Source organism: Diuraphis noxia, unplaced genomic scaffold (assembly GCF_037042655.1).
Source record: "Diuraphis noxia isolate RWA-SAM2 unplaced genomic scaffold, SU_Dnox_SAM2 contig0004, whole genome shotgun sequence".
Lineage (NCBI taxonomy): Eukaryota > Metazoa > Arthropoda > Insecta > Hemiptera > Aphididae > Diuraphis > Diuraphis noxia.
The window spans coordinates 32,861,235-32,888,458 of NW_028301714.1; the positions used below are offsets into that span (position 1 = coordinate 32,861,235).

General features: G+C 27.9%; 1 protein-coding gene across 1 annotated transcript; it reads left to right on the forward strand.

Moving 5' to 3' along the window:
• Positions 1–24,417: 24,417 nt before the first annotated feature.
• On the forward strand, positions 24,418–25,341 carry LOC107170151 (protein ZBED8-like). The gene has a single exon (XM_015520192.1). The coding sequence runs from the start codon at positions 24,418–24,420 to the stop codon at positions 25,339–25,341; it is 924 nt and encodes a 307-aa protein (XP_015375678.1).
• The last annotated feature ends 1,883 nt before the right edge of the window (positions 25,342–27,224 follow it).

Here is a 27,224-nt window from a genome sequence, read left to right on the forward strand (position 1 = left end):
TTTTAGGGATCAAAAAAGAAATTTGGAAAAAATTATGGTCTTTGAATACGCAATGAAGTCTGCACTATGTATTCCCAAGAAAAATAAATGAAAGATAATTAAATCATGATAAAATTATGTTTTTTAGTGGCAAGTGGCTTATAAAGTTTAAAAATTGTGTCCCCAAAAATAAACTAGAGCTATATTTTGAAAATAAAAATGGAAAGTGGGTATTGGCGCCCGCAGGCAAATGATTTTTAAGGATCAAAAAAGAAATTTGGAAAAAATTATGGTCTCTGAATACGCAATGAAGTCTGCTGTATGTATTCCCAAGAAAAATAAATGAAAGATAATTAAATCATGATAAAATTATGTTTTTTAGTGGCAAGTGGCTTATAAAGTTTAAAAATTGTGTCCCCAAAAATAAACTAGAGCTATATTTTGAAAATAAAAATGGAAAGGGGGTATTGGCGCCCGCAGGCAAATGATTTTTAAGGATCAAAAAAGAAATTTGGAAAAAATTATAGACTTAGGATACACTATGAAGACTGCACTATGTATTCTCAAGAAAAATAAATGAAATAAAAAATGAAGGATAATTAAATCGTGATAAAATTGTGTTTTTTCGGCAAGTTGCTTATAAAGTTTAAAAATTGTATCCACTAAATTAACTAGAGCTGTATTTTGAAAATAAAAATGGAAAGGGGGGTATTGGCGCCCGCAGGCAAATGATTTTTAAGGATCAAAAAAGAAATTTGGAAAAAATTATGGTCTTTGAATACGCAATGAAGTCTGCACTATGTATTCCCAAGAAAAATAAATGAAAGATAATTAAATCATGATAAAATTATGTTTTTTAGTGGCAAGTGGCTTATAAAGTTTAAAAATTGTGTCCCCAAAAATAAACTAGAGCTATATTTTGAAAATAAAAATGGAAAGGGGGTATTGGCGCCCGCAGGCAAATGATTTTTAAGGATCAAAAAAGAAATTTGGAAAAAATTATAGACTTAGGATACACTATGAAGACTGCACTATGTATTCCCAAGAAAAATAAATGAAAGATAATTAAATCATTATAGAATTATGTTTTTTAGTGGCAAGTGGCTAATAGTTTAAAAATTGTATCCACAAAAATATACTAGAGCTATATTTTGAAAATAAAAATTGAAAGGGGGTAATGGCGCCCGCAGGCAAATGATTTTTAGGGATCAAAAAAGAAATTTGGAAAAACTTATAGTCTTAGGACACACTATAAAGACTGCACTATGTATTTTCAAGAAAAATAAATGAAATAAAACATGAAGGATAATTAAATCATGATAAAATTATGTTTTTTGTGGCAAGTAGCTTATAAAGTTTAAAAATTGTATCCACAAAATGAACTAGAGCTATATTTTGAAAAAAAAAAATGGAAAGGGGTAGTGGTGCCCGCAGGCAAATTAATTTTAAGGATCAAAAAAAAAATTTGAAAAAATTATGGTCTTGGAATACACTATGAAGTCTGCACTATGTATTCTCAAGAAAAATAAATGAAATAAAAAATGAAGGATAATTAAATCGTGATAAAATTGTGTTTTTTTGGCAAGTTGCTCATAAAGTTTAAAAATTGTATCCACTAAATTAACTAGAGCTATATTTTGAAAATAAAAATTGAAAGTTGGTATTGTCGCCCGCAGGCAAATGATTTTTAGGGATCAAAAAAGAAATTTGGAAAAAATTATGGTCTTTGAATACGCAATGAAGTCTGCACTATGTATTCCCAAGAAAAATAAATGAAAGATAATTAAATCATGATAAAATTATGTTTTTTAGTGGCAAGTGGCTTATAAAGTTTAAAAATTGTGTCCCCAAAAATAAACTAGAGCTATATTTTGAAAATAAAAATGGAAAGGGGGTATTGGCGCCCGCAGGCAAATGATTTTTAAGGATCAAAAAAGAAATTTGGAAAAAATTATAGACTTAGGATACACTATGAAGACTGCACTATGTATTCTCAAGAAAAATAAATGAAATAAAAAATGAAGGATAATTAAATCGTGATAAAATTATATTTTTATGTGGCAAGTGGCTTATAAAGTTTAAAAATGGTGCCCACAAAAATTAACTAAAGCTTTTTTTTTGAAAATAAAAATGGAAAGGGGGTATCGGCGCCCGCAGGCAATTGATTTTTAAGGATCAAAAAAGAAATTTTGAAAAAATTATGGTCTTTGAATACGCAATGAAGTCTGCACTATGTATTTTCAAGAAAAATAAATAAAAGATAATTAAATCATGATAAAATTATATTTTTAAGTGGCAAGTGGCTTATAAAGTTTAAAAATGGTGCCCAAAAAATTAACTAAAGCTATTTTTTGAAAATAAAAATGGAAAGAGGGTATCGGCGCCCGCAGGCAAATGATTTTTAAGGATCAAAAAAGAAATTTGGAAAAAGTTATAGACTTAGGATACACTATGAAGAGTGCACTATGTATTCTCAAGAAAAATAAATGAAATAAAAAATGAAGGATAATTAAATCGTGATAAAATTGTGTTTTTTTGGCAAGTTGCTCATAAAGTTTAAAAATTGTATCCACTAAATTAAATAGAGCTATATTTTGAAAATAAAAATTGAAAGTTGGTATTGTCGCCCGCAGGCAAATGATTTTTAGGGATCAAAAAAGAAATTTGGAAAACATTATGGTCTTTGAATACGCAATGAAGGCTGCACTATGTATTCCCAAGAAAAATAAATGAAAGATAATAAAATCATGATAAAATTATGTTTTTTAGTGGCAAGTGGCTTATAAAGTTTAAAAATTGTGTCCCCAAAAATAAACTAGAGCTATATTTTGAAAATAAAAATGGAAAGGGGGTATTGGCGCCCGCAGGCAAATGATTTTTAAGGATCTAAAATTTGGAAAAAATTATAGACTTAGGATACACTATGAAGACTGCACTATGTATTCTCAAGAAAAATAAATGAAATAAAAAATGAAGGATAATTAAATCGTGATAAAATTGTGTTTTTTCGGCAAGTTGCTTATAAAGTTTAAAAATTGTATCCACTAAATTAACTAGAGCTATATTTTGAAAATAAAAATGGAAAGGGGGGTATTGGCGCCCGCAGGCAAATGATTTTTAAGGATCAAAAAAGAAATTTGGAAAAAATTATGGTCTTTGAATACGCAATGAAGTCTGCACTATGTATTCCCAAGAAAAATAAATGAAAGATAATTAAATCATGATAAAATTATGTTTTTTAGTGGCAAGTGGCTTATAAAGTTTAAAAATTGTGTCCCCAAAAATAAACTAGAGCTATATTTTTAAAATAAAAATGGAAAGGGGGTATTGGCGCCCGCAGGCAAATGATTTTTAAGGATCAAAAAAGAAATTTGGAAAAAATTATGGTCTCTGAATACGCAATGAAGTCTGCTGTATGTATTCCCAAGAATAATAAATGAAAGATAATTAAATCATGATAAAATTATGTTTTTTAGTGGCAAGTGGCTTATAAAGTTTAAAAATTGTGTCCCCAAAAATAAACTAGAGCTATATTTTGAAAATAAAAATGGAAAGGGGGTATTGGCGCCCGCAGGCAAATGATTTTTAAGGATCAAAAAAGAAATTTGGAAAAAATTATAGACTTAGGAAACACTATGAAGAGTGCATTATGTATTCTCAAGAAAAATAAATGAAATAAAAAATGAAGGATAATTAAATCGTGATAAAATTGTGTTTTTTTGGCAAGTTGCTCATAAAGTTTAAAAATTGTATCCACTAAATTAACTAGAGCTATATTTTGAAAATAAAAATTGAAAGTTGGTATTGTCGCCCGCAGGCAAATGATTTTTAGCGATCAAAAAAGAAATTTGGAAAAAATTATGGTCTTTGAATACGCAATGAAGTCTGCACTATGTATTCCCAAGAAAAATAAATGAAAGATAATAAAATCATGATAAAATTATGTTTTTTAGTGGCAAGTGGCTTATTAAGTTTAAAAATTGTGTCCCCAAAAATAAACTAGAGCTATATTTTGAAAATAAAAATGGAAAGGGGGTATTGGCGCCCGCAGGCAAATGATTTTTAAGGATCAAAAAAGAAATTTGGAAAAAATTATAGACTTAGGATACACTATGAAGACTGCACTATGTATTCTCAAGAAAAATAAATGAAATAAAAAATGAAGGATAATTAAATCGTGATAAAATTGTGTTTTTTCGGCAAGTTGCTTATAAAGTTTAAAAATTGTATCCACTAAATTAACTAGAGCTATATTTTGAAAATAAAAATGGAAAGGGGGGTATTGGCGCCCGCAGGCAAATGATTTTTAAGGATCAAAAAAGAAATTTGGAAAAAATTATGGTCTTTGAATACGCAATGAAGTCTGCACTATGTATTCCCAAGAAAAATAAATGAAAGATAATTAAATCATGATAAAATTATGTTTTTTAGTGGCAAGTGGCTTATAAAGTTTAAAAATTGTGTCCCCAAAAATAAACTAGAGCTATATTTTGAAAATAAAAATGGAAAGGGGGTATTGGCGCCCGCAGGCAAATGATTTTTAAGGATCAAAAAAGAAATTTGGAAAAAATTATAGACTTAGGATACACTATGAAGACTGCACTATGTATTCCCAAGAAAAATAAATGAAAGATAATTAAATCATTATAGAATTATGTTTTTTAGTGGCAAGTGGCTAATAGTTTAAAAATTGTATCCACAAAAATATACTAGAGCTATATTTTGAAAATAAAAATTGAAAGGGGGTAATGGCGCCCGCAGGCAAATGATTTTTAGGGATCAAAAAAGAAATTTGGAAAAACTTATAGTCTTAGGACACACTATAAAGACTGCACTATGTATTTTCAAGAAAAATAAATGAAATAAAACATGAAGGATAATTAAATCATGATAAAATTATGTTTTTTGTGGCAAGTAGCTTATAAAGTTTAAAAATTGTATCCACAAAATGAACTAGAGCTATATTTTGAAAAAAAAAAATGGAAAGGGGTATTGTCGCCCGCAGGCAAATGATTTTTAGGGATCAAAAAAGAAATTTGGAAAAAATTATGGTCTTTGAATACGCAATGAAGTCTGCACTATGTATTCCCAAGAAAAATAAATGAAAGATAATAAAATCATGATAAAATTATGTTTTTTAGTGGCAAGTGGCTTATAAAGTTTAAAAATTGTGTCCACAAAAATAAACTAGAGCTATATTTTGAAAATAAAAATGGAAAGGGGGTATTGGCGCCCGCAGGCAAATGATTTTTAAGGATCAAAAAAGAAATTTGGAAAAAATTATAGACTTAGGATACACTATAAAGACTGCACTATGTATTCTCAAGAAAAATAAATGAAATAAAAAATGAAGGATAATTAAATCGTGATAAAATTGTGTTTTTTCGGCAAGTTGCTTATAAAGTTTAAAAATTGTATCCACTAAATTAACTAGAGCTATATATTGAAAATAAAAATTGAAAGTGGGTATTGTCGCCCGCAGGCAAATGATTTTTAGGGATCAAAAAAGAAATTTGGAAAAAATTATGGTCTTTGAATACGCAATGAAGTCTGCACTATGTATTCCCAAGAAAAATAAATGAAAGATAATTAAATCATGATAAAATTATGTTTTTTAGTGGCAAGTGGCTTATAAAGTTTAAAAATTGTGTCCCCAAAAATAAACTAGAGCTATATTTTGAAAATAAAAATGGAAAGGGGGTATTGGCGCCCGCAGGCAAATGATTTTTAAGAATCAAAAAAGAAATTTGGAAAAAATTATGGTCTCTGAATACGCAATGAAGTCTGCTGTATGTATTCCCAAGAATAATAAATGAAAGATAATTAAATCATGATAAAATTATGTTTTTTAGTGGCAAGTGGCTTATAAAGTTTAAAAATTGTGTCCCCAAAAATAAACTGGAGCTATATTTTGAAAATAAAAATGGAAAGGGGGTATTGGCGCCCGCAGGCAAATGATTTTTAAGGATAAAAAAAGAAATTTGGAAAAAATTATGGTCTTTGAATACGCAATGAAGTCTGCACTATGTGTTTTCAAGAAAAATAAATAAAAGATAATTAAATCATGATAAAATTATGTTTTTTAGTGGCAAGTGGCTTATAAAGTTTAAAAATTGTGTCCCCAAAAATAAACTAGAGCTATATTTTGAAAATAAAAATGGAAAGGGGGTATTGGCGCCCGCAGGCAAATGATTTTTAAGGATCAAAAAAGAAATTTGGAAAAAATTATGGTCTTTGAATACGCAATGAAGTCTGCTCTATGTATTCCCAAGAAAAATAAATGATAGATAATTAAATCATGATAAAATTATGTTTTTTAGTGGCAAGTGGCTTATAAAGTTTAAAAATTTTGTCCCCAAAAATAAACTAGAGCTATATATTAAAAATAAAAATGGAAAGGGGGTATTGGCGCCCGCAGGCAAATGATTTTTAAGGATCAAAAAAGGAATTTGGAAAAAATTATAGACTTAGGATACATTATGAAGACTGCACTATGTATTCTCAAGAAAAATAAATGAAATAAAAAATGAAGGATGATTAAATCATGATAAAATTATGTTTTTTGTGGCAAGTAGCTTATAAAAATTTAAAAATTGTATCCACAAAAATAAACTAGAGCTATATTTTGAAAAAAAAAAAATGGAAAGGGGTAGTGGCGCCCGCAGGCAAATTAATTTTAAGGATCAAAAAAGAAATTTGAAAAAATTATGGTCTTGGAATACACTATGAAGTCTGCACTATGTATTTTCAAGAAAAATAAATGAAAGATAATTAAATCATGATAAAATTATATTTTTAAGTGGCAAGTGGCTTATAAAGTTTAAAAATGGTGCCCACAATAATTAACTAAAGCTATTTTTTTAAAGTAAAAATGGAAAGGGGGTATCGGCGCCCGCAGGCAATTGATTTTTAAGGATCAAAAAAGAAATTTTGAAAAAATTATGGTCTTTGAATACGCAATGAAGTCTGCACTATGTATTTTCAAGAAAAATAAATAAAAGATAATTAAATCATGATAAAATTATGTTTTTTAGTGGCAAGTGGCTAATAGTTTAAAAATTGTATCCACAAAAATAAACTAGAGCTATATTTTGAAAATAAAAATTGAAAGTGGATATTGGCGCCCGCAGGAAAATGATTTTTAGGGATCAAAAAAGAAATTTGGAAAAAATTATGGTCTTTGAATACGCAATGAAATCTGCACTATGTATTCCCAAGAAAAATAAATGAAAGATAATTAAATCATGATAAAATTATGTTTTTTAGTGGCAAGTGGCTTATAAAGTTTACAAATTGTGTCCCCAAAAATAAACTAGAGCTATATTTTGAAAATAAAAATGGAAAGGGGGTATTAAAGCCCGCAGGCAAATGATTTTTAAGGATCAAAAAAGAAATTTGGAAAAAATTATAGACTTAGGATACACTATGAAGACTGCACTATGTATTCTCAAGAAAAATAAATGAAATAAAAAATGAAGGATAATTAAATCGTGATAAAATTGTGTTTTTTTGGCAAGTTGCTTATAAAGTTTAAAAATTGTATCCCCAAAAATAAACTAGAGCTATATATTGAAAATAAAAATGGAAAGGGGGTATTGGCGCCCGCAGGCAAATGATTTTTAAGGATCAAAAAAGAAATTTGGAAAAAATTATAGACTTAGGATACACTATGAAGACTGCACTATGTATTCTCAAGAAAAATAAATGAAATAAAAAATGAAGGATAATTAAATCATGATAAAATTATGTTTTTTGTGGCAAGTAGCTCATAAAGTTTAAAAATTGTATCCACAAAAATAAACTAGAGCTATATTATGAAAAAAAAAAAAATGGAAAGGGGTAGTGGTGCCCGCAGGCAAATTAATTTTAAGGATCAAAAAAGAAATTCGAAAAAATTATGGTCTTGGAATATACTATGAAGTCTGCACTATGTATTTTCAAGAAAAATAAATGAAAGATAATTAAATCATTATAGAATTATGTTTTTTAGTGGCAAGTGGCTAATAGTTTAAAAATTGTATCCACAAAAATATACTAGAGCTATATTTTGAAAATAAAAATTGAAAGTGGGTATTGGCGCCCGCAGGCAAATGATTTTTAGGGATCAAAAAAGAAATTTGGAAAAAATTATGGTCTTTGATTACGCAATGAAGTCTGCACTATGTATTCCCAAGAAAAATAAATGAAAGATAATTAAATCATGATAAAATTATGTTTTTTAGTGGCAAGTGGCTTATAAAGTTTAAAAATTGTGTCCCCAAAAATAAACTAGAGCTATATTTTGAAAATAAAAATGGAAAGGGGGTATTGGCGCCCGCAGGCAAATGATTTTTAAAGATCAAAAAAGAAATTTGGAAAAAATTATAGACTTAGGATACACTATGAAGACTGCACTATGAATTCTCAAGAAAAATAAATGAAATAAAAAATGAAGGATAATTAAATCGTGATAAAATTGTGTTTTTTTGGCAAGTTGCTTATAAAGTTTAAAAATTGTATCCACAAAAATAAACTAGAGCTATATTTTGAAAATAAAAATTGAAAGTGGGTATTGACGCCCCCAGGCAAATGATTTTTAGGGATCAACAAAGAAATTTGGAAAAAAATATAGACTTAGGATACACTATGAAGACTGCACTATGTATTCTCAAGAAAAATAAATGAAAGATAAATAAATCATGATAAATTTTTTTTTTAGGGGCAAGTAGCTTATATAGTTTGAAATATGTTAACACAAGAATAAACTAGTTTTTCATGTAGTTTGTTGAACAAATTATGATCAGAAGACGCATTATTTACTGTGATTGACATTAGTTCATATGAAATACTGGTATAACATTCATATTCGTATGTCTTTAAAACCGTGATCCAAATTCTGACAATATTAATCAGGTATATATAATATTTTAAGTATTAAGTATTCATTATAAAAGCTAAAAAAAAAGTATATTAATTTCACTAGGATAATATTATATTTTAGTATAAATGTAGTATTAATATTTTCCTCGTTAATTTTTAAATATTTTTCATTGTTATGTTGACAATTTCGAATACCTTGTTAGTTAGTAAGAAAAGATCTATGCAAAGGTCACGACCAGTGATGATAGTCATCTATCATCACTTGAGTTCAACTTACCATTGTCTATAGGTACCTAACCTAAACAAACCTCCTAATGACTTAATTAACCATCTGCATGTCCGCGGGGAAGGCAGTGCCGTAGCCAGGGTTAGGATTTGGGGAGGGAAAAAGTGTATACAGTACTATACACCCAATACCCCTCGGGAAGGCTGACTACGACACTGGGTTTAATAAGTATCAATCTAAATGATCGTAGAAAAATAAATGCTGTTTGGGTAACGCGTGACAAACGGATGGTTAACTAGGACACTTTGAATAAAAAGATCCTTAGTTGATTTCCGATAAAAGTGTTTTCTTATCAAATTGTTCTTTTGATTGTTAACCTCTTAGAAATAGCTCTTATTATTAAGATATTGAGCCTCTTGAAAAAATTTTTCTCCCTACTAGATTTTTAGGACTTCGGTGCAACTGCTTGTTAGATAATATATTTCCTATGGATAGAGCCATACCCATTTTTTTTATGTATATAACTTTAAGCACATATTTATATGACGATGAGTGTCTGGCCGCGATGAGTGCATAAATGAGTATACGTCCATAGTGCATTCTATCAAGTCCTAATCAAAAATTGTCATCTAAACTCGCAAGTATGATTGGATGTAAATTGTACAAGTAATAACTAATAATTATTAAAGATTTATGTGTTTGTATTGTCTCCGACTTACAAAAGTCCTGTTGAAGAGAATGAGAGTGCGACATCCTCATTAAAGCGAAACAACTTTTGTAATATTATTACATAAATGGTGTCATATCTAAATTATTTCCCCTTCCAACACACTAGAATTATAGTTATCATGCTTTTCTGGGCCCAAAACCGTCGGGGGATACTATAATGGTAATTTTATTTTTATTTTTATATGGTACCTAATAAAAACCACCCTAGACACCAGAAATTGAATTGTTCCGATTTTGAATTTTTTTTCAATGAAACGATCTAAAAAAATGTTTACACGATCTTTTCTAGAATAAAATTTTATTATTTTAACATAACATTATGCTGTGTGATTGGTAACCTTTACATCACAGTGTCTCTACATTTTTTGTGACAAAGAACAAGTGTCCAGAAGAAAATGTAATCATCTAAAAAATCTCAAATTACATACTTATTGTTATAATTATTATTATTAAAAATTATAGTATGAAGTATAATATCTCATATAGACTTAAACAATGTACGATTGGTTTCTTATTATTTTTATTATTACATAATAAACGTTTTTTTTTAAACAAATCCTTCGGAAACACGTGAGTATGTGGGGTAAGGATTCGTCACTAAGAACCCAGATGGTCACCCATCCAGGAGCTAGTGACGCCAGGCGATGTTTGACCACGGCAAACAACCGCGCCACACCATACCCCAAAATATAGTATACGACTAGTGTGCAGTGCATATACCAGGCCAGAGGCAATTTTTTTGTTTTCAAGATATCAACTGCATAACCTGATTTTACTGTTTGGTTTTAAACACATCTAAATAAGACGAGGATTCGTCACTAAGAACCCAGGTGGTTGCGCATCCGGGAGCTAGCGACAACCTGACCTTTAGGTTCAAAATTTACTTTTTTAACATATAGAAACCATATCTATTATATGAGATAATTTGTAGGTACTTGTTCGTCTATTTTTCATCAAGTTCAAGAATTTATTTTTTATTTTTATAGCTAATAATAACAACAACACGTATGTCACTTAAAATATTGAATACCTTGGTAATAAATACATACGTGAACAACAAAATTTTTTTTTTTCTAAAATCTTAAATTTAAAAATTCCATTAGACTAGTCGAAAAAGTATACAATTAACACTAGTATAGATTCCAACACTCAACTAAAATAATACTTTAAAAATGATTGTATTTCTCAGAAAAATTAACTATCACCAGATCTTATTTCTTCTTTCCAGTATTAGATTTTTGGATTAATTTTAAAAAACTAGTAATATAAGTTGCTTTCTATTTCATAATGAAATTCATTTAACTCTTAATCACCTTCAAAAGTTGTTTTTCTTTTATCCGGACAAATTACTATCACAAATTTTTATTTTAAAACGTTTTATGTTTTCTAGAGCAAAGACTTTTTATGCATTTTATATATTTTTTTCTTTTTTGTAAACTTTATTGTATGCTAATTTCTAGGTTATTAGTAGTACACAGCATATTTAAAAACTTATGTGATAAAATTCTAAATGTTTTTAGTGCATCTTTTGATAGTTTATCGAAAATCAAGCACTTAGGTAAATATTTTTATGGATCAAAATATAATTATATTAAATATGAAAGAAAAATTAAATTTTTCTAGCACTTTAATTTTTTTTTTTAAATATATACAATATATCATGTGTCTCAAATAACAGGGTACACTTTATTGCACATTAACCTGTAAATATCATTCAATTCAGTTTGTTGGACATTAAACTAGAAAAATCAATCATAAATTCCTATATCACTTAAAATTCTTATAAGTCATGTATTTCTTCGTTTTTTTTAATGGAAATCCCTATTTTAAATATCATTTTTGGATATCATGAAATTCTCATACAAGGAAGGGCTCATCTGATCATACCAATCTAGTATATCGGACTACAAAAAAAAAAAAAATATTTAATTTTCAATAATTTACAAAATACATAATGCCATTGTACACCATAAAAAAAACCAAATTTACTGGAGACCAAACCAAAAAACTAAGAAGTATAAATAAAATATAAATAATCACACAGAGATTTTTAAATTCAAATAAAATAAAAATATATTATATCTATATTATAGTCCAAATGATGACTAATAATAAATAAAATATAATCCAAAGAAAATTAAAACATTTTTTATAAATGAATTAAACACAGAGATGTTTAGATTCAAATAAAATAAAAATATATTATTATAACTATATTATAGTCCAAATGATGACTAATAATAAATAAAGATCAAATAAATATATTAATATAATATCAAATAAAATTAAAATTATAGTCAAAGCGTTGAATAATAATAAATAAAATATAATCCAAAGAAGATAAACAAATTTTTTTTAAAGAATTATACACAGAGATGTTTAGATTCAAATAAAATTAAAGTTATAGTCCAAACGACAACTAATAATAAATAAAATATAATCCAAAGAAGATTAATACATTTTTTATAAAAGAATTAAACACAGAGATGTTTAGATTCAAATAAAATTAAGATTATAGTCCAAGCGATGACTAATAATAAATAAAACATAATCCACAGCAGATTATCGGGAATATAATTCATAGCCCACTTTTAACAAATAATTCTGATTTAAATACAAAAGAAAAAAAATAATGATAAAAAAATAAATGTCCAGAGATAACAACAACGATCAAATAACTGAAACAAACAACAAAGATTACCTAACATAAGTGTTCATAATCATGAACAAAATGAATTTTTCAATAATATCAAACAAATGTTTCTTTTTCAAAAATAATATCGTAGTGTAAGATTTCACCTTTGATATATCACATAAAAATGGTAAAGAAAACAGAGTATCAGACGGGCTATAATACAATAACATAAATACAAAGTTAACCAAAACTAAAAGCTAACCAAACTTATTTTCCAATAGATGTTATACTAATACCATAAAAAGCATGCCTTACAACATATAAAAATTATTAAAGGTACTAAACGAAGTAAGGAATGAAATTCCACAAATAGTAAAAAAATGGCACAAATTAAACGTAAAAATTATTTAGACAAAAGTCACGGAATAGTAAGCTTTAATCCAGGTGACCAAGAATGAATAAAATTTCCATTTTCACAAATAGGCAAAACGCCTAAATTAGCACAAAAATACAGAGTCCAATTTAAAGTAATTTAAAAATAATAAATAAATATCAGAATTAAATTATAAATTAAAATTAATCTTCGATAAAAAACTAACTGAAAACATCATTCATATTAGAAGAATAAATTCATATTATTACAATTTAACCATACAACAAAAATACAAATTTAACATAATAACCAATTAAAATGTCATAATTTACAGATTTCTACAAGACTATAGGTAGGTACCTAAAAATAATACTAATAATCTAATTACAAATCAATGTTCAAATACAATAAAATAATAATTTTTAATTTTTAATTTATAAAAATAAATAAATGTAAACTACAAGAAATTAAATGGATTATCCATTCAAATTCCAGATCATAATCATGGAATCATTATACAAGGAATGGCTCATCTGATTATACTAAACCACCACAAAAACAAAATTCTAATTTTCAATAATTTACCAAATGAATAATGTCATTGAACACTATTGCCACAATAAAGCAAATATTCCAAAAGTCTAAAGAAAAAGACAACAAAACATCAAATAAGAATAATGCATTAGAGATTCTAATATCCAATCTCATACGTATTAAGTAGGTACTTCATAAAAAGACGTTCGATATTCTACTATATACCTACAAGTTATCAAGAGAAGATATTTCAATGATAAATAATTATGTCAGGAAACGCTAGATGCTAACTTCATCATACATATAGACAACAATAACAACATATACAAATATTACAAGGCATCTTTACAAATCTTACTCAATTTATCTCGCATATAAAGCATGAAAATGAATTTAAAAAAAAAAAAACTAAAGATAATAAATTTAAAGAAGACGTAACATTTTAACATTCATCACAACAACAAAATTCCTTGATAAAACCAAAATCAAAAACATTCAATGAAACATCACCATACTAAACACAGGACTTAACATATCCCTACTATACGTCTATACCAAACTTTTGATTGGAGTATCAAAATATTAGCAAGACATTTTACTAATCTAACACAATGTCTCATGAATAAACAACATAACAATATATTAAAAAAAAAAAATACTCATGGGAAACAAAAAGTAGAAGTCTACGCCAATCACAAAAACAACAAAACCAAGTTGTATGGATACGACTAAAATATATGAGTTAAAAGAATTTTAAGTCATATAGGAATTTATGATTGATTACAGGGTATATACAAACATATGATAAAGCGTAAAATATTTAATTAAGTAATTTTTATAGTGTAATAAAAGAATGTAATTTTTTTTAAGGCATATCAACTGCATATATTTGATGAATTTTTTGTAAGTGCATAAAAGTCCTAGCTCTACAGTTATTAATTATAACTTTTACTTCCAATCATGCCTACTTTCAATTTTATTTTTTTTTAATCACAATCATAGTATCTTGTAAAGTAATATTAAACAAAAGGATTCCGATATTTTATTTTGAAATTGAAGTCCTAAGATGAATATTTTGAGAATGAGAATTTATAATATTTAAATTTTTTACTTATCAAGCCACAACTCTAATACTTTTTTTTATTGAGCATTACAATACTTCTCATAATAAGACTATTAACTATAATATGTTTAATGAAATTGTAAATTTGTATAAAAAAATAAAATTTGTTATTTTAAAGATAATATTCATTTGATTGATGTGGTATTTTAACAAAATATGTAATGACAAAGTCATACTTTTTACAAGACTTATAATAATGTAAACAATCAACAATCAAGAGCTTTTTTGACTTGATAACACTTAAGAGGATGTCAGTGCATTTATTTTTTTTCTCTCTGACACACACACAACATAGCAAATATTTCGTTCACTATGATCATAATAATTTCTAAAATTAGAGTGAAATAGCCTCTATTAAAGTTTTAACATACTTATGATTAATACCTAGAGCATCTTATAGGCTATATTTGAAGCGAGTTATGAATACATTAAAATACTCACTTAATAATTAAATTATAATAAGCCTATGATATGCCCTAGATAAAAATCTAACCATTAATTTTTCTCTAATTTTAGAAATTATTAAGATTATTGTGAACAAAAGATTTGATATATTGCGCACGAGTCGGAAAAAAAAATCCCACTGACATCCTCTTAATCGGCCTAACCAACCTTCTCTTTTTATTCTATCCCATAAGTCGAAGGTTGTAAACCTTACCTAACCTGGTAGTATCACTCAAAGGGTCGAGTGACCTTTGCAATTTAAGATCCTTTCCTACATATTCAGAATTGTTAACATAACTATTCTACCTAACTATCTCCCTTCCCCCCACCTAACCTAATCCTCTCTCTCTGCCACTACCCCTCTTTCTTCCTATCCCTATCACGCCCTCCTATTCACCTATCTCACTGTCTCTCACAACCTCTCACAATTCTCTCTCGCTTTTTGTTCTGTTTTCCCACCTAACCTTATCATCTCCCTTTGACACTACCTCTCTCTCACCCTATCACTTTCACATCACCCCCCTCACCTATCTCTCTCACACTCACACGTTTGACATTCCCTCTCTACCAGTTTTTCTCAAACTTGCACCCTCTCATTCACTTTATCTCCTTATCCTTCATCCTATCTACCTCTCTCAATCCCTCTCACACTATCCTTATCTCGCCTTCTCTTTACAAGTCACTATAGTACCTACCTTACTTAACCTAACCTAATCTAACCTTACTTCACACTATCTATCTGTCTTACTATCCCTACTTTTCTTTCTCACCCTTTTTCTCTCGATTTTTCTTCTGCTTCTCTACCATCCCTCTACACTACTTCACACTATCACTCTCTCTCTCTCTCTCTCTCTCTCTCTCTCTCTCTCTCTCTTTCTCTCTCTCTCTCTCTCTCTCTCTACCCTATCTCTTTATACTTATCTGCCCCCACTCCCACACTCCCAGCCACTATAGTACCTACAGGTCATCGTACCTGATAATTGATGAAAATATTTGAAAATCATTGAGGAAATTATTAAAAAAAAAAATTTTAAATATATTATACCTGACCAATTTCCTAATTTTTATCATGATTTTATTGATAACTTGAATAATGTTATACCAGTGGTTACAAAACGAATAATTTAAAAATTGCAAGAAATCTATCCCCTGATCAATTAATAAATTAATAAAATTAAAATAAACCTATTGAAAAATAGAAAATCACTTACCCAATATCTGAATCTACTATAAAACTTCATCTTCGAAACATTGTTAATACATTTCACACAGGTTTCACAACGAATATGATATTTAGTTGACAAATCTTCATTGACGAATACCATATCTGAAATTTCAATAAAATATTCAATAATATTTTCTGACCCATTAATTTTAGATTCTGAAAGATGTGATGAATGCATTGATTTTACAATGATGTGTGTTTTTTTTTTGTGTCTGTACAGCATAACTAGTCGAAATAATGCTTCAACTTCAAACGTTGGAGGTGGTTTCCGATATAAAATATCGATTTTCTTTACACGATACAATTTTCAAAATAGTTTGACTCTTTTTGAGATATTTATAGATAACTGAAATTTCCAATTTTTTTTTTTGAAGTGTTGATAAATTTTTTTGCCCTATCAAAATACTTGAAATTTTAATATAAAGTTCTTATAGTGATTAAAAAATAATAAGAATACATAAGCACAATTTTTTTTTATAAGCATTTGAAGTTCAAATATAGTCAATAAATATTCGTCAAAACCATGAATATATTATTTTTTTGTGTCTGTCATCACGTTTTGGGGCAGTAAAAGTGCTTAGATTTTTGACTTCAGTAAGTTATTCGATCAGAAATTGAATGTAGTTGGTACTTTGGTGGTCAAAAGTATTTTTAATATTTTTGTAAATAATCGGGATAAACAAACTAAAAATTAAGGGAAAAACGGGAAATTTTACGCACAATCAGTTTTCGACAAAATCGATTTTGATTTTTGATGCAACTTTAAAACAAATGACCATTAATACATGAAATTTTCACCGAATGTTTATATAAGTATATTCTAACCACTATAAAAAGTTCAAAAATGTTTGACTTAAGTTGAACTATTCATAGGTTAGGTTAGATTATTTTTTCGATCATTTTTAGTTTTTTTTAAATTAATATCGATAAAAATTTATTTTTTGATTAGAAAGTCTTGAAAATTTAATACAAGGCTCTTAACATATTGCTACAATAGCAGTTGAAAAATAAAAATAAATTCATAGTCACAATTTTTTTTTATAAGCATTCGAATTTTGAATTTTGACAAAATACTTAAAAATCACAAAAATTCGAAAGTTGTTTTAAGTTAGAAATTCATAAAAATGTTCTGTTTAATCTAAAATTTGAAAATTTAATACAAGATTCCTTAGAATCTAATATTACAAATAAAGTAATATTGGATGGTTAAATACTACACCTTCAGTGATAAGTACATGAATATGAGAACAGTAAGTAGGTACATAGCAGCTACACAGTTGCAATTTTTTACAAGCTATATTATTATAATATTTTTTTAGACGATTTACCATTGAAAACCATAAATGACACATTCAAAAAAATCAAATGAAAGTTCACAAAATTTCATTGAGCTAGTTGGTGCCAATGGAAACTTAATGTGATTAAATAACTGACTTTAATAATAAATAATAATTTTATGTTGATCTCAATGATCTCGTGTTTATATGAACTTTATGTTACAAAACAGTTTATATTCTGTTTACAGATTTAGATAATGAAGATTTTGATGATAGTATTAAAGACAAGGACTGGAAGGACAATAAAATTTCAGGAATATCATAAGAAAGGTCTAAAATCAGAATTTGATTGATTTTGACATTTTAACTAGTACAAGGTTTCTAGTAAAGATTTTTGTAACAACTTTAATAAAAATACTATCGGTCAAATGGTTTTATAGAGAGATATTAAATTAATTAAAGTTAAAAAAGAATTCCCTGATAAATTGTTTTTACAACAATTTAAACAACTTATGGGCAAGCAAATTATCAAGAAATTATAGTTTTAAAGAAAAAAGAAATTCAAAAATAAAATTATCAAACATACATTACAATTATGAAATTTGCATTTATTGAAAAGCCTGGAATCTTACAAATAAAAAAGATTTAATTTTATCGCGCAAAGCCAAACTTATTCCAGATTATCATTTTTATAAAAACTAAAAAATATCTGAAATTGATAATACTTATAACAAATACTAATAAAATAATAATAATAATAAAAAACTATGAAGATGGTGATTAATTTATATAATAAAATTAGACTTATTATTTATTTATTTTCAAAGCCATAGGTAGCATAATATTATTAAACATAAGGCCATGCTAATTTTAATGAGTAACTTTTTTTTTACAATACTGCCATATTTTGGTATGTCTGAAAATCAATCTCTGTATGCAATACAGCCACATATCAAAATATGACAGTCTTAAATTTACTTAAAAAATTGTAAAAGGCCATAATAAGTCTAACTTTTTGGGTTCAAGGGAATATTTTATTATATTTAAAAAAGTCACAATATAAAGTATGTTTAAAGTGCCTATTGTTGTTTTTAGTTTCAAATGCATAGGTGAAGAACTCTTTGCAAACATCACCATTGTAGTGTACGAACGTGTACCTCAATTATTTTATAATATTAAGCCGCAAAAGAATTGGTATTATAACAAACTTACCTTAAATATCAATTATTTTGGGCTTTGTTAGAGTCAGCGACGTGTATGCACTCCGACGCTGAAATGGAAACGCATCAGATACTGCTGAATTGAAGTCTAAAAATAATGTGATTTATGAAAAAAAAAGATTAAACGGAAAACAGGATGTTTTTCGTTCATGTCTACTTTGCTATCTAATTGAAATGTTAGAATCTTTAATAGACTGCGTCCTCCGCAACGACTTTGACAATCGCCATGGATTATATTGTACTAAATCAATAAGAGAAATCCATAGATACCTAGGTATATATTATAATACTACTTTTATATCAACGATGCCTTTGTATACAATCTGTTCATTGCAGGGCATCGGGCAATAATTAAATGAGATAACTATACCAAAATAATGCATAACTTTAAACTTAAAATTATGTATAACAAAATAAAGTACCTACCTTGGTATTATTTTAATTATTTTTTTTTAAATTTATTTATTTGATTATCGTTTAAGAATCTTTAAGATGGTGTTTAAACGTTAGAAGCACATGCATATTTTTACTAAAATATATTTCTTTATGAACTATTAAATAAATGTGATTACTGCTTTTTAAAATAAAAATTAAGTTATGCAGTGTACACATTAATATTCCGTACCGAGACCGACCATGTCGGACGACAGCTATAGTTTGTTAAATTCCAAGTCAAAAGTTTTCTCCGAATACGAAACTAATAATGAATTACAAATTTTTTATTTATTATAATTAATTAATTATCTACGGCAAAAGCCACCAATATGCCAATGATATGTGCCACCACAATCTCACTAAACACATCTTCGTAGCATAATAATATTGTTAATCATAAGGTCATGACAATTATAATCAGTAGGGCTAGGGTTTTAAAGCAAATACTTATTTTTTCATATAGGTACGAGATAGAAATAACATTTTTATACATATAAATTAGACTCACGTTATTCTTATTCCAAATAAACCAATTTATTTTAGTTTTTTTTTTTGTTTCTTTTAGTTATTTTAGATGTCGAATTTGTATATTATGTTTATTATCAGGGTTCGGATTTTATAGCATCAAAAATCCTAAAATATGCGCTATAATATGTCCAAAAAAAAAACCGTAAAATATGCTCTACAATTATTCCCTAAAAAAATCAAAAGTAGCAACAAATAAAAATAAATACAAATCAAAATGTTATTCAATTTATCATATATCTTTATTAAATCATATATTTATAAAAAAAAAACTAAAATCTCCGTATGCAGTTAAAAAAAATTTGTATGTACTGATTAACTATTGATACCTTGAATTATGACATCGTTTGTACGCAACTATTCAAAATTATCTGAGTAAATAAGAATAAAATTTTAATTCTTATTGATTCGCATTAATGATTACCATTTGTCACGAGATTTATGAAAAATATAAAATAAAGCGTTGAATTAAGAATATTAGCAAAACATGGCACCAAAACTTTAAAAGTAGCACTAAAATTCTAGAATTCTTCAAATATGCAAAAAATAGCAAAATAAAATTTCATATTTAGAGTCCGTGGTGCATTAAACAAATTTACAGCCCACTCTGCTATTTTTATCTCTATCCTATAATAAGTAGCAAATGCTATAAAATCCGAACCCTGGTTATAACTTAAAAATTATAATAGACCTACTATTGTTTTGAACATTTCCTATGTCGTACGTGTGTAAGACGGAGACAACACATGCGGGTTAGACGTCCTCTTAATAAAACTATAGGTATACTATAGGTACCTATATAGCCATATATAAGTAGGTACTCACTATGACACTACTCACTACTCAAATACTATAATTATATTTATATTGTATTTTTCTATAAACACTTAATTAGTTTATTATTGTAATAATATTGTCCTTCTAACAATACCCACCTAGTACCCACCCACCCACCCATATTTAAGGTGTTGCTTGAGCAACACTTGGACCCTAGGTTACACGCCACTGGATATATTTGATATATTTTAATGATGCCTTAAAATATGTTTCTGTTAAAAATGTCAATCACGTATTTGTGCAATTTAATTTAGGTCTTAATATTTATCATAGGTATTATGTTTTAGGACTCACGTCCATTTATATTAAATAAATAAATAGATTATAAAGATAAATCACATCATGGTTTTGACAATGGTCTGCAGATATTACTAAAAGTGTACAACAATAATTATATTGTTGTAAGACCCTGCACATTGCTTAACCTGTGATGAAGGTCTTACCGTTAAGCACATCCTTTTACACTGTCACAACTACGCCGACGCCAGAATATCTCTAAACATTCCGGATCATCTATATAAAACACTTCACACTTGGACTCAGTCTTGAAAACTACAGCAACATTATAACATTTCTTCAAAGAACTAAACTTTACAACCTTATATAATGTATCAATATATCTTTATTAATGTTAATGTTAGCCAATAACTTTATAGTTGTTGAGGCTTAAATAAATAAAAAAAAATTATTAATGTCAATATAATTATGTATTATTGTGTTATAGTTACTACATAGTTGATGTAATTTCTAGTACCTTCAGTGGGTTATTAACGTTTAGCCGAAACAAATGTCACTACTACAATCTACAGAAGGGGCGTAATTAAAGGGGGGATGATGTGGATAGTTCCCTTCAAAACTTTGGTTTACTGCTATAACATCTTATATTTTGTGGGGTAGGTTACTGTATGAGACTTATAGATTTTGCTGAAAACATATAGGTAATCTCCCCCCACACCAACTAAATTTATAATTACCCCACTGATCTACAGGTGCTTAAGTATATTAATAATTAATGACAAATTTTCTAAATTAACTATAAAAGATATTCATTAGCATGACCAAATATAGTAATACATATAAACATATATGTAGTTTGAATTTTGAAGATCGCTGTAAAGTAATTAATAATGTGTGGATAAATGCGTAAATTTAGTAAATATATTATTGTATTTTTTATAATTTATTAAAAATGTTTTTTTTTCATTCATGGTTATAATTAAAGCATGATAAATACTTAAATAATCCCCAATCCGACACAAACTGTATGAATAAAATACAAAGTTCTATAAAAAAAAGAAATATTTTTTTGCGATGTTAACAGAATTTACTTTATAGCAATAAATATAACAAAACTGTGAAAAAATGTAATTTACTCTGGTAAATAAAATTCACTTAATATAAGGTATAATTTATATATTTGAGTATGGTATTATAGCACATTATGTGTAAAAAGGGTACATATAATTGGTGAAATATTGTCCAATTAAAAGTAAATGAGATAGAGGTACATGAGGTTGAAGGGTAAATTGTTGGGCATGTAGCTTTTAACTACAACGGAGTTAGTTAAATCCGATTAACTTAAGCACTTTAACAAGTGTTTTCATTTTCATTATAGATTTTTAACTTCCTGCACGTAGTACTATTATAAAGATAATACCTGCTAATTAATTGTAAATAATAATCTTGAGTTTTTTCTTGACCAAACAAAACTACGTGCTTATATTTAATAATTATTACTAATAATTTTTAATTCAACATCTAAAAACACATTTCGTAAAAACTTTTGGTCATTATCACACTTTATAATATTTAATTATTTATATACTAACATAATACAATCTAAAATAGCTTTTATAAATAGGTTTAGTGTTAGTTTGAATTATTTTTAAATAATACTTACTGCACAATCACCAATTACTAGATTTTATAAATAATAAAAAAATGAAATATCTTCAATTTTAATATAAAAATGTTACCTAGTATTTTATACTCATGGCGGCGTATGATACACTGATACTTATACACTTTTTAGATAATTACACCTGTTAACAATTACACACAAATTATTATAATGTGGTTTAATAATATAGCGTATACCTACGCAGGCTCGTAGCAAGGAATTTCAGGGGGCGAGAGGTGTACAAAATTTTACACATAATAAAACTAATAACATTACATATGGGTACGTTATTGTTCAAACGAATTACAATAGTGAATAGATAATTGTATGTCATGCGTGAGAACAGCTCTATCGATTTTCAGGGACGGCTCCAGGGAGGGGGCCCTAGGGGCTGCGCCCTCTAAGGCCGTATTTATAAAAAAATATTTATTGTTAAAAAAAAAAAAATACAAATAAGAAAAGAATATTAGGTATAGGTAATATTGGCTGTTATATACGACACGTATGTAGATACCAGATAGTCATAAAGGTATGACGGTATATAAATTGAATCTGATATCTATATTATGAAGAACCTATGACTTATAACTTTATAAGGCTATAAATAAACTATATTAATATAAAATATCCCACGGTATGATACTATGATATTATTATTTTATTATGTTCAAAACATGAATTCAAAATTGCGTAGCACACATTTCTGTACGGACTACGGGAATACTATTAGAATATAGAATATTATAAACTAATAATAATTTTTGTTAAAAAGTTTTGTGAAAGAGCCACTCCTGCCGATTTGGATCATTAAAAAAAATAAAGATTTTCGTAGTAGTTTAAATAAGGGTTTAACACATAGGTTCTTAACCGGGGGTCCGTAGATGATTACTCCGGGGTCCACGGAGTGGCTGTGAATTTTTTTTTTAAAAGCCAAAACTAAATTTGTTTCGATAGTGTTTTTAAGATAACAATAAAAATGTCTTGCTCGCATTCTGCCATATGAAAAATAATTTAGATTACGATTATCTTATATTATGTCGGGCATGTACCGTTTCCGCCAAAATTTGAAGTGACCGATTCCGCCATCGCCCGTTTCCGCCAATTTAAAAAAGGTTCGATTCCCGTTTCCACCAATCTACCTGCTATGGTAAAATTATTATAATTATTTATATTATAATAATATAATGTATTATATTTTAATATTCTGTATTAATTGCAGTATTATTCGTATTATTTTCAACTTGAAGTAATTGTACGTCGTATATAATATGATAATATTAAATATTGGAAAATATATTTACAAATAATAAAGCAAATAATAATTACATAATATTTTGTTATATAGTTTTAATAAGTACAATAATAAAGTAAAAGTCACTTATTCATAAATAGATATAGTAGTTTTATGGAGTAAAAAATGTTCTTATCGGTAGTTTCAATCTTATCGATTTATATACAATGATTCCATATTTAAGTAATAAATATATATTTTATAGAGTATGTATGGATGGGTGCCTAATATATATTGTATGTATGTGTGTATTTTAAGTCGCCACTATCATAGATTAATGTGTACAATTATGACTATCGCTTATTGCTCATTTGTATCTAACATCTCCTTATGTACCTACTAACGCATCATGTGTGCGTAGTTTTAGTGAATTGGAATTAATTAAAACATTTTTACGATCGACGATGAACCAAAACACTTTAAATTTATTAACTATGAATAATAATTATATTATTCCATAGCAGGTAGATTGGTGGAAACGGGAATCGAACCTTTTTTAAATTGGCGGAAACGGGCGATGGCGGAATCGGTAATTTCAAATTTTGGCGGAAACGGGTAATTCCCATTATGTCATATAAACGATAAAGTTATTCGAATCGTAAAATAATATACGGGCATATAACAATACAATCTAACGAGCATTTCAATTGAACATGGAAACCCCAATACCAATGCAATACCCATCACTTCAGCTGACCTGTCGCCGTCGCATTGTGCATTGTCCGTCTCAACCGTCGTTATAATATTCACTCTAGTTTTCACACCATTTTATTTTTATATTTTTTACATTTTAATAATTATTACAATGTCGAAAAAAAGAAAGTACGATGACTCTTATACGTCGTTTGGTTTTACATCTATTACCGAACGCGATGGTACACAAAAACCACAATGTTTTATCTGCGGAAAAATACTTGCAAATGGCAGCATGAAACCAACAAAGCTTAAAGAACATCTTGCTTCGGTACATCCTCAACATGCGTCAGATAGTCTGGAAGAATTTCAAATAAAAAAAGCACGTTTTGAAAAAGCCGGTACATTACCCAAACTTGGATTTGTACCTCCGCAAAAACCATGTCTCGAAGCATCTTACAAAGTAGCTTACCGCATTGCTAGAAGTAAAAAACCACATACAATTGGCGAGTCACTAATAAAACCATGTGCATTAGAAATGGTAGAATTAGTATGTGGTTTGGAACAACGAAAGAAAATTGAAGCTATACCTTTATCAAATGATACTATAAATTCTAGGATTTCTGATATGTCCACTAACATTTTGGGACAAGTAATTCGGGAATTAGATTCAACCCCTTTTCCATTCAGTATGCAGTTGGACGAAAGTACAGATATCTCTCAATGCAGCCAATTATTAGTTTTTGTACGTTACATATATTCTGAAACTAGTAAAGAAGAATTTTTATTTTGTCAACCACTTTTGAAAACTACAAGGCTAATTTACGTGTTTGAAATGATTACTAATTTTTTTTCTAAACATCAATTAAATTATAAAAGAAAACTCGGTTCGCTGTGCACCGATGGTGCTCCTTCGATGCTTGGTAAATCATCTGGTTTCACAGCGTTGATAAAGAAGGAAATTCCCGATATCATCATCACATCTACATTTTCGAAATCAGAAATATGGTTACGCAATCCTTTTCTCGTGGACTTAAATACTATTGATGACTCAGATCTCGTTAAAGATGAACTAATTGATTTAAGATCAAAATAAATGGCACGCCACGACTTTCAAACAAAAAATCTAATCGAATTTTTGTGTTCGTTGACGATGGCTTATCCACGAGCTGTATCCACGGCAATGAAATTTTTGATTCCATTCGTTACTACCTATCTTTGTGAGTCTGGATTTTCCACAATGGTCACAATTAAAACTAAATCAAGAAATCGATTGGACATTAAGGATGATATGCGCGTTGATCTGTCCAATACGGTCCCAGATTTCAAGGCAATATTGCAATCAAAACAACAACAAATGTCACATTAGAAATTGTATATGACTATAAGAAAGTGATTATTATGAATAATCATTCATAATAATCTAATATAGATTTTGTTATTAGTAGTATTATGTATTAGATTTATCATTAAAAAATAATAAAAATAAAAATTTCATTTTTACATTTATTTAAATATATTTTTTTTTGGTGGGGGTCCGTGATTATATTTTATACATCAAAGGGGTCCATGGACCAGAAAAGATTAAGAATCTGTGGTTTAACAGAAAGAAAGATTCGGGAAACTGAAAGTGATTTTTTGACTGACTGATAACGTAAAGCCTAAGTCGACTCTTTCCATTACCGCCTGCCTATTACCTAAATATGAACCAATACCGTACAAAATGAATGTATTTATTGAGCAATACTCCAACATTTACCGTATATAATAAGATAAATATCGTAATAAAGTCGTTAAGTAAAAAGTGTCATAACAAGAGCGTCGAACAGAACCCAGCATTTTTAAGGCTTTACTCAATAGTCAATACCAAGTGCTATATTATCCAATCCAATGGTCAAGTTTTATTAGTATTTAGGTAATTCACAAAGCGAGGGACACCGATGCCGATTTAGGTACCCATGAACTGTGAAGTAAGGTACACTAAATTCAAGATACCCTAAAACAGAGTTGTTATGTTTGTTTAAAACGTTTGTTTAAAACATGTTTAAAACATCACAAAAAATATATTGATTTTGTTTGAAACGATTAAAACAGACGTTTTAAACATCAATAAAAAACAATATTTTAAGTAAATTTTAAATTAAAATAACCTATGGATTTTTTCTACTCTGCGGGATACTTTTTTTAAATGATTTTTTTGTTGAAAATTAACGATTTCAACTTTATAAACGATGGCATCCAAACTCCAAAGCAATAGGGCCAATTGTTATTTGTTGTAGATAAAACTCCATAACTTAAAATAAGCTCTACCCCACGCATATTATTTTGATCGCACCATTCGCACCACGTCAGCGTCAAAATCTACATAAGTATGAATAACAAATAAGTTTAAAAATATATATAATATATTGTTCTATGATAATATCACGAATCACGATGTATATATTAGTTGAAACGAAATACTGTGTTCAACTCTGATTAGCAAACTATCCCACAAAACTTATTACCTAATTTACTATTATCATTTATAGGGTTTTATTAATCGGTTTTTTTAAAACGTGGTTTTTTGTTTTAAACTTTTATTTGTTTTTTTTTAACAACCTTGCCCTAAATAGCCTAATAAATTTCATATTTTTTACGGTTGAAGTGGTAATAGATACAGGCGATACAGCTAAATACGGATGTTAACATATTGTAGTTCACTAATTAGTTTATCCGAAATTAATATACTCAAATAGGTAGGTACTTACTTACTACTGGACCGTTTTAATTAAAAGTTATATCAATAGAGATAGAGGGTATTTATGCTTATTTTCAATCTCTTGGGCATCTAAAGGGTAGCTCATACATGGACTTTTTCCAGATTGGTAGAAATATATTTTTGAAATAATGAAAAATTTGAAAAATCTAATTTTAGTCATGGACAGCAATGCCAGCTATTATTACATATTTTTCAAAATATCTCCTGAATAAACACAA

What these genes read in the sequence shown, in the direction of transcription:
- LOC107170151 (XM_015520192.1), top strand. Translation starts at nt 24,418, where the DNA reads ATGTCGAAAAAAAGAAAGTACGATGACTCTTATACGTCGTTTGGTTTT.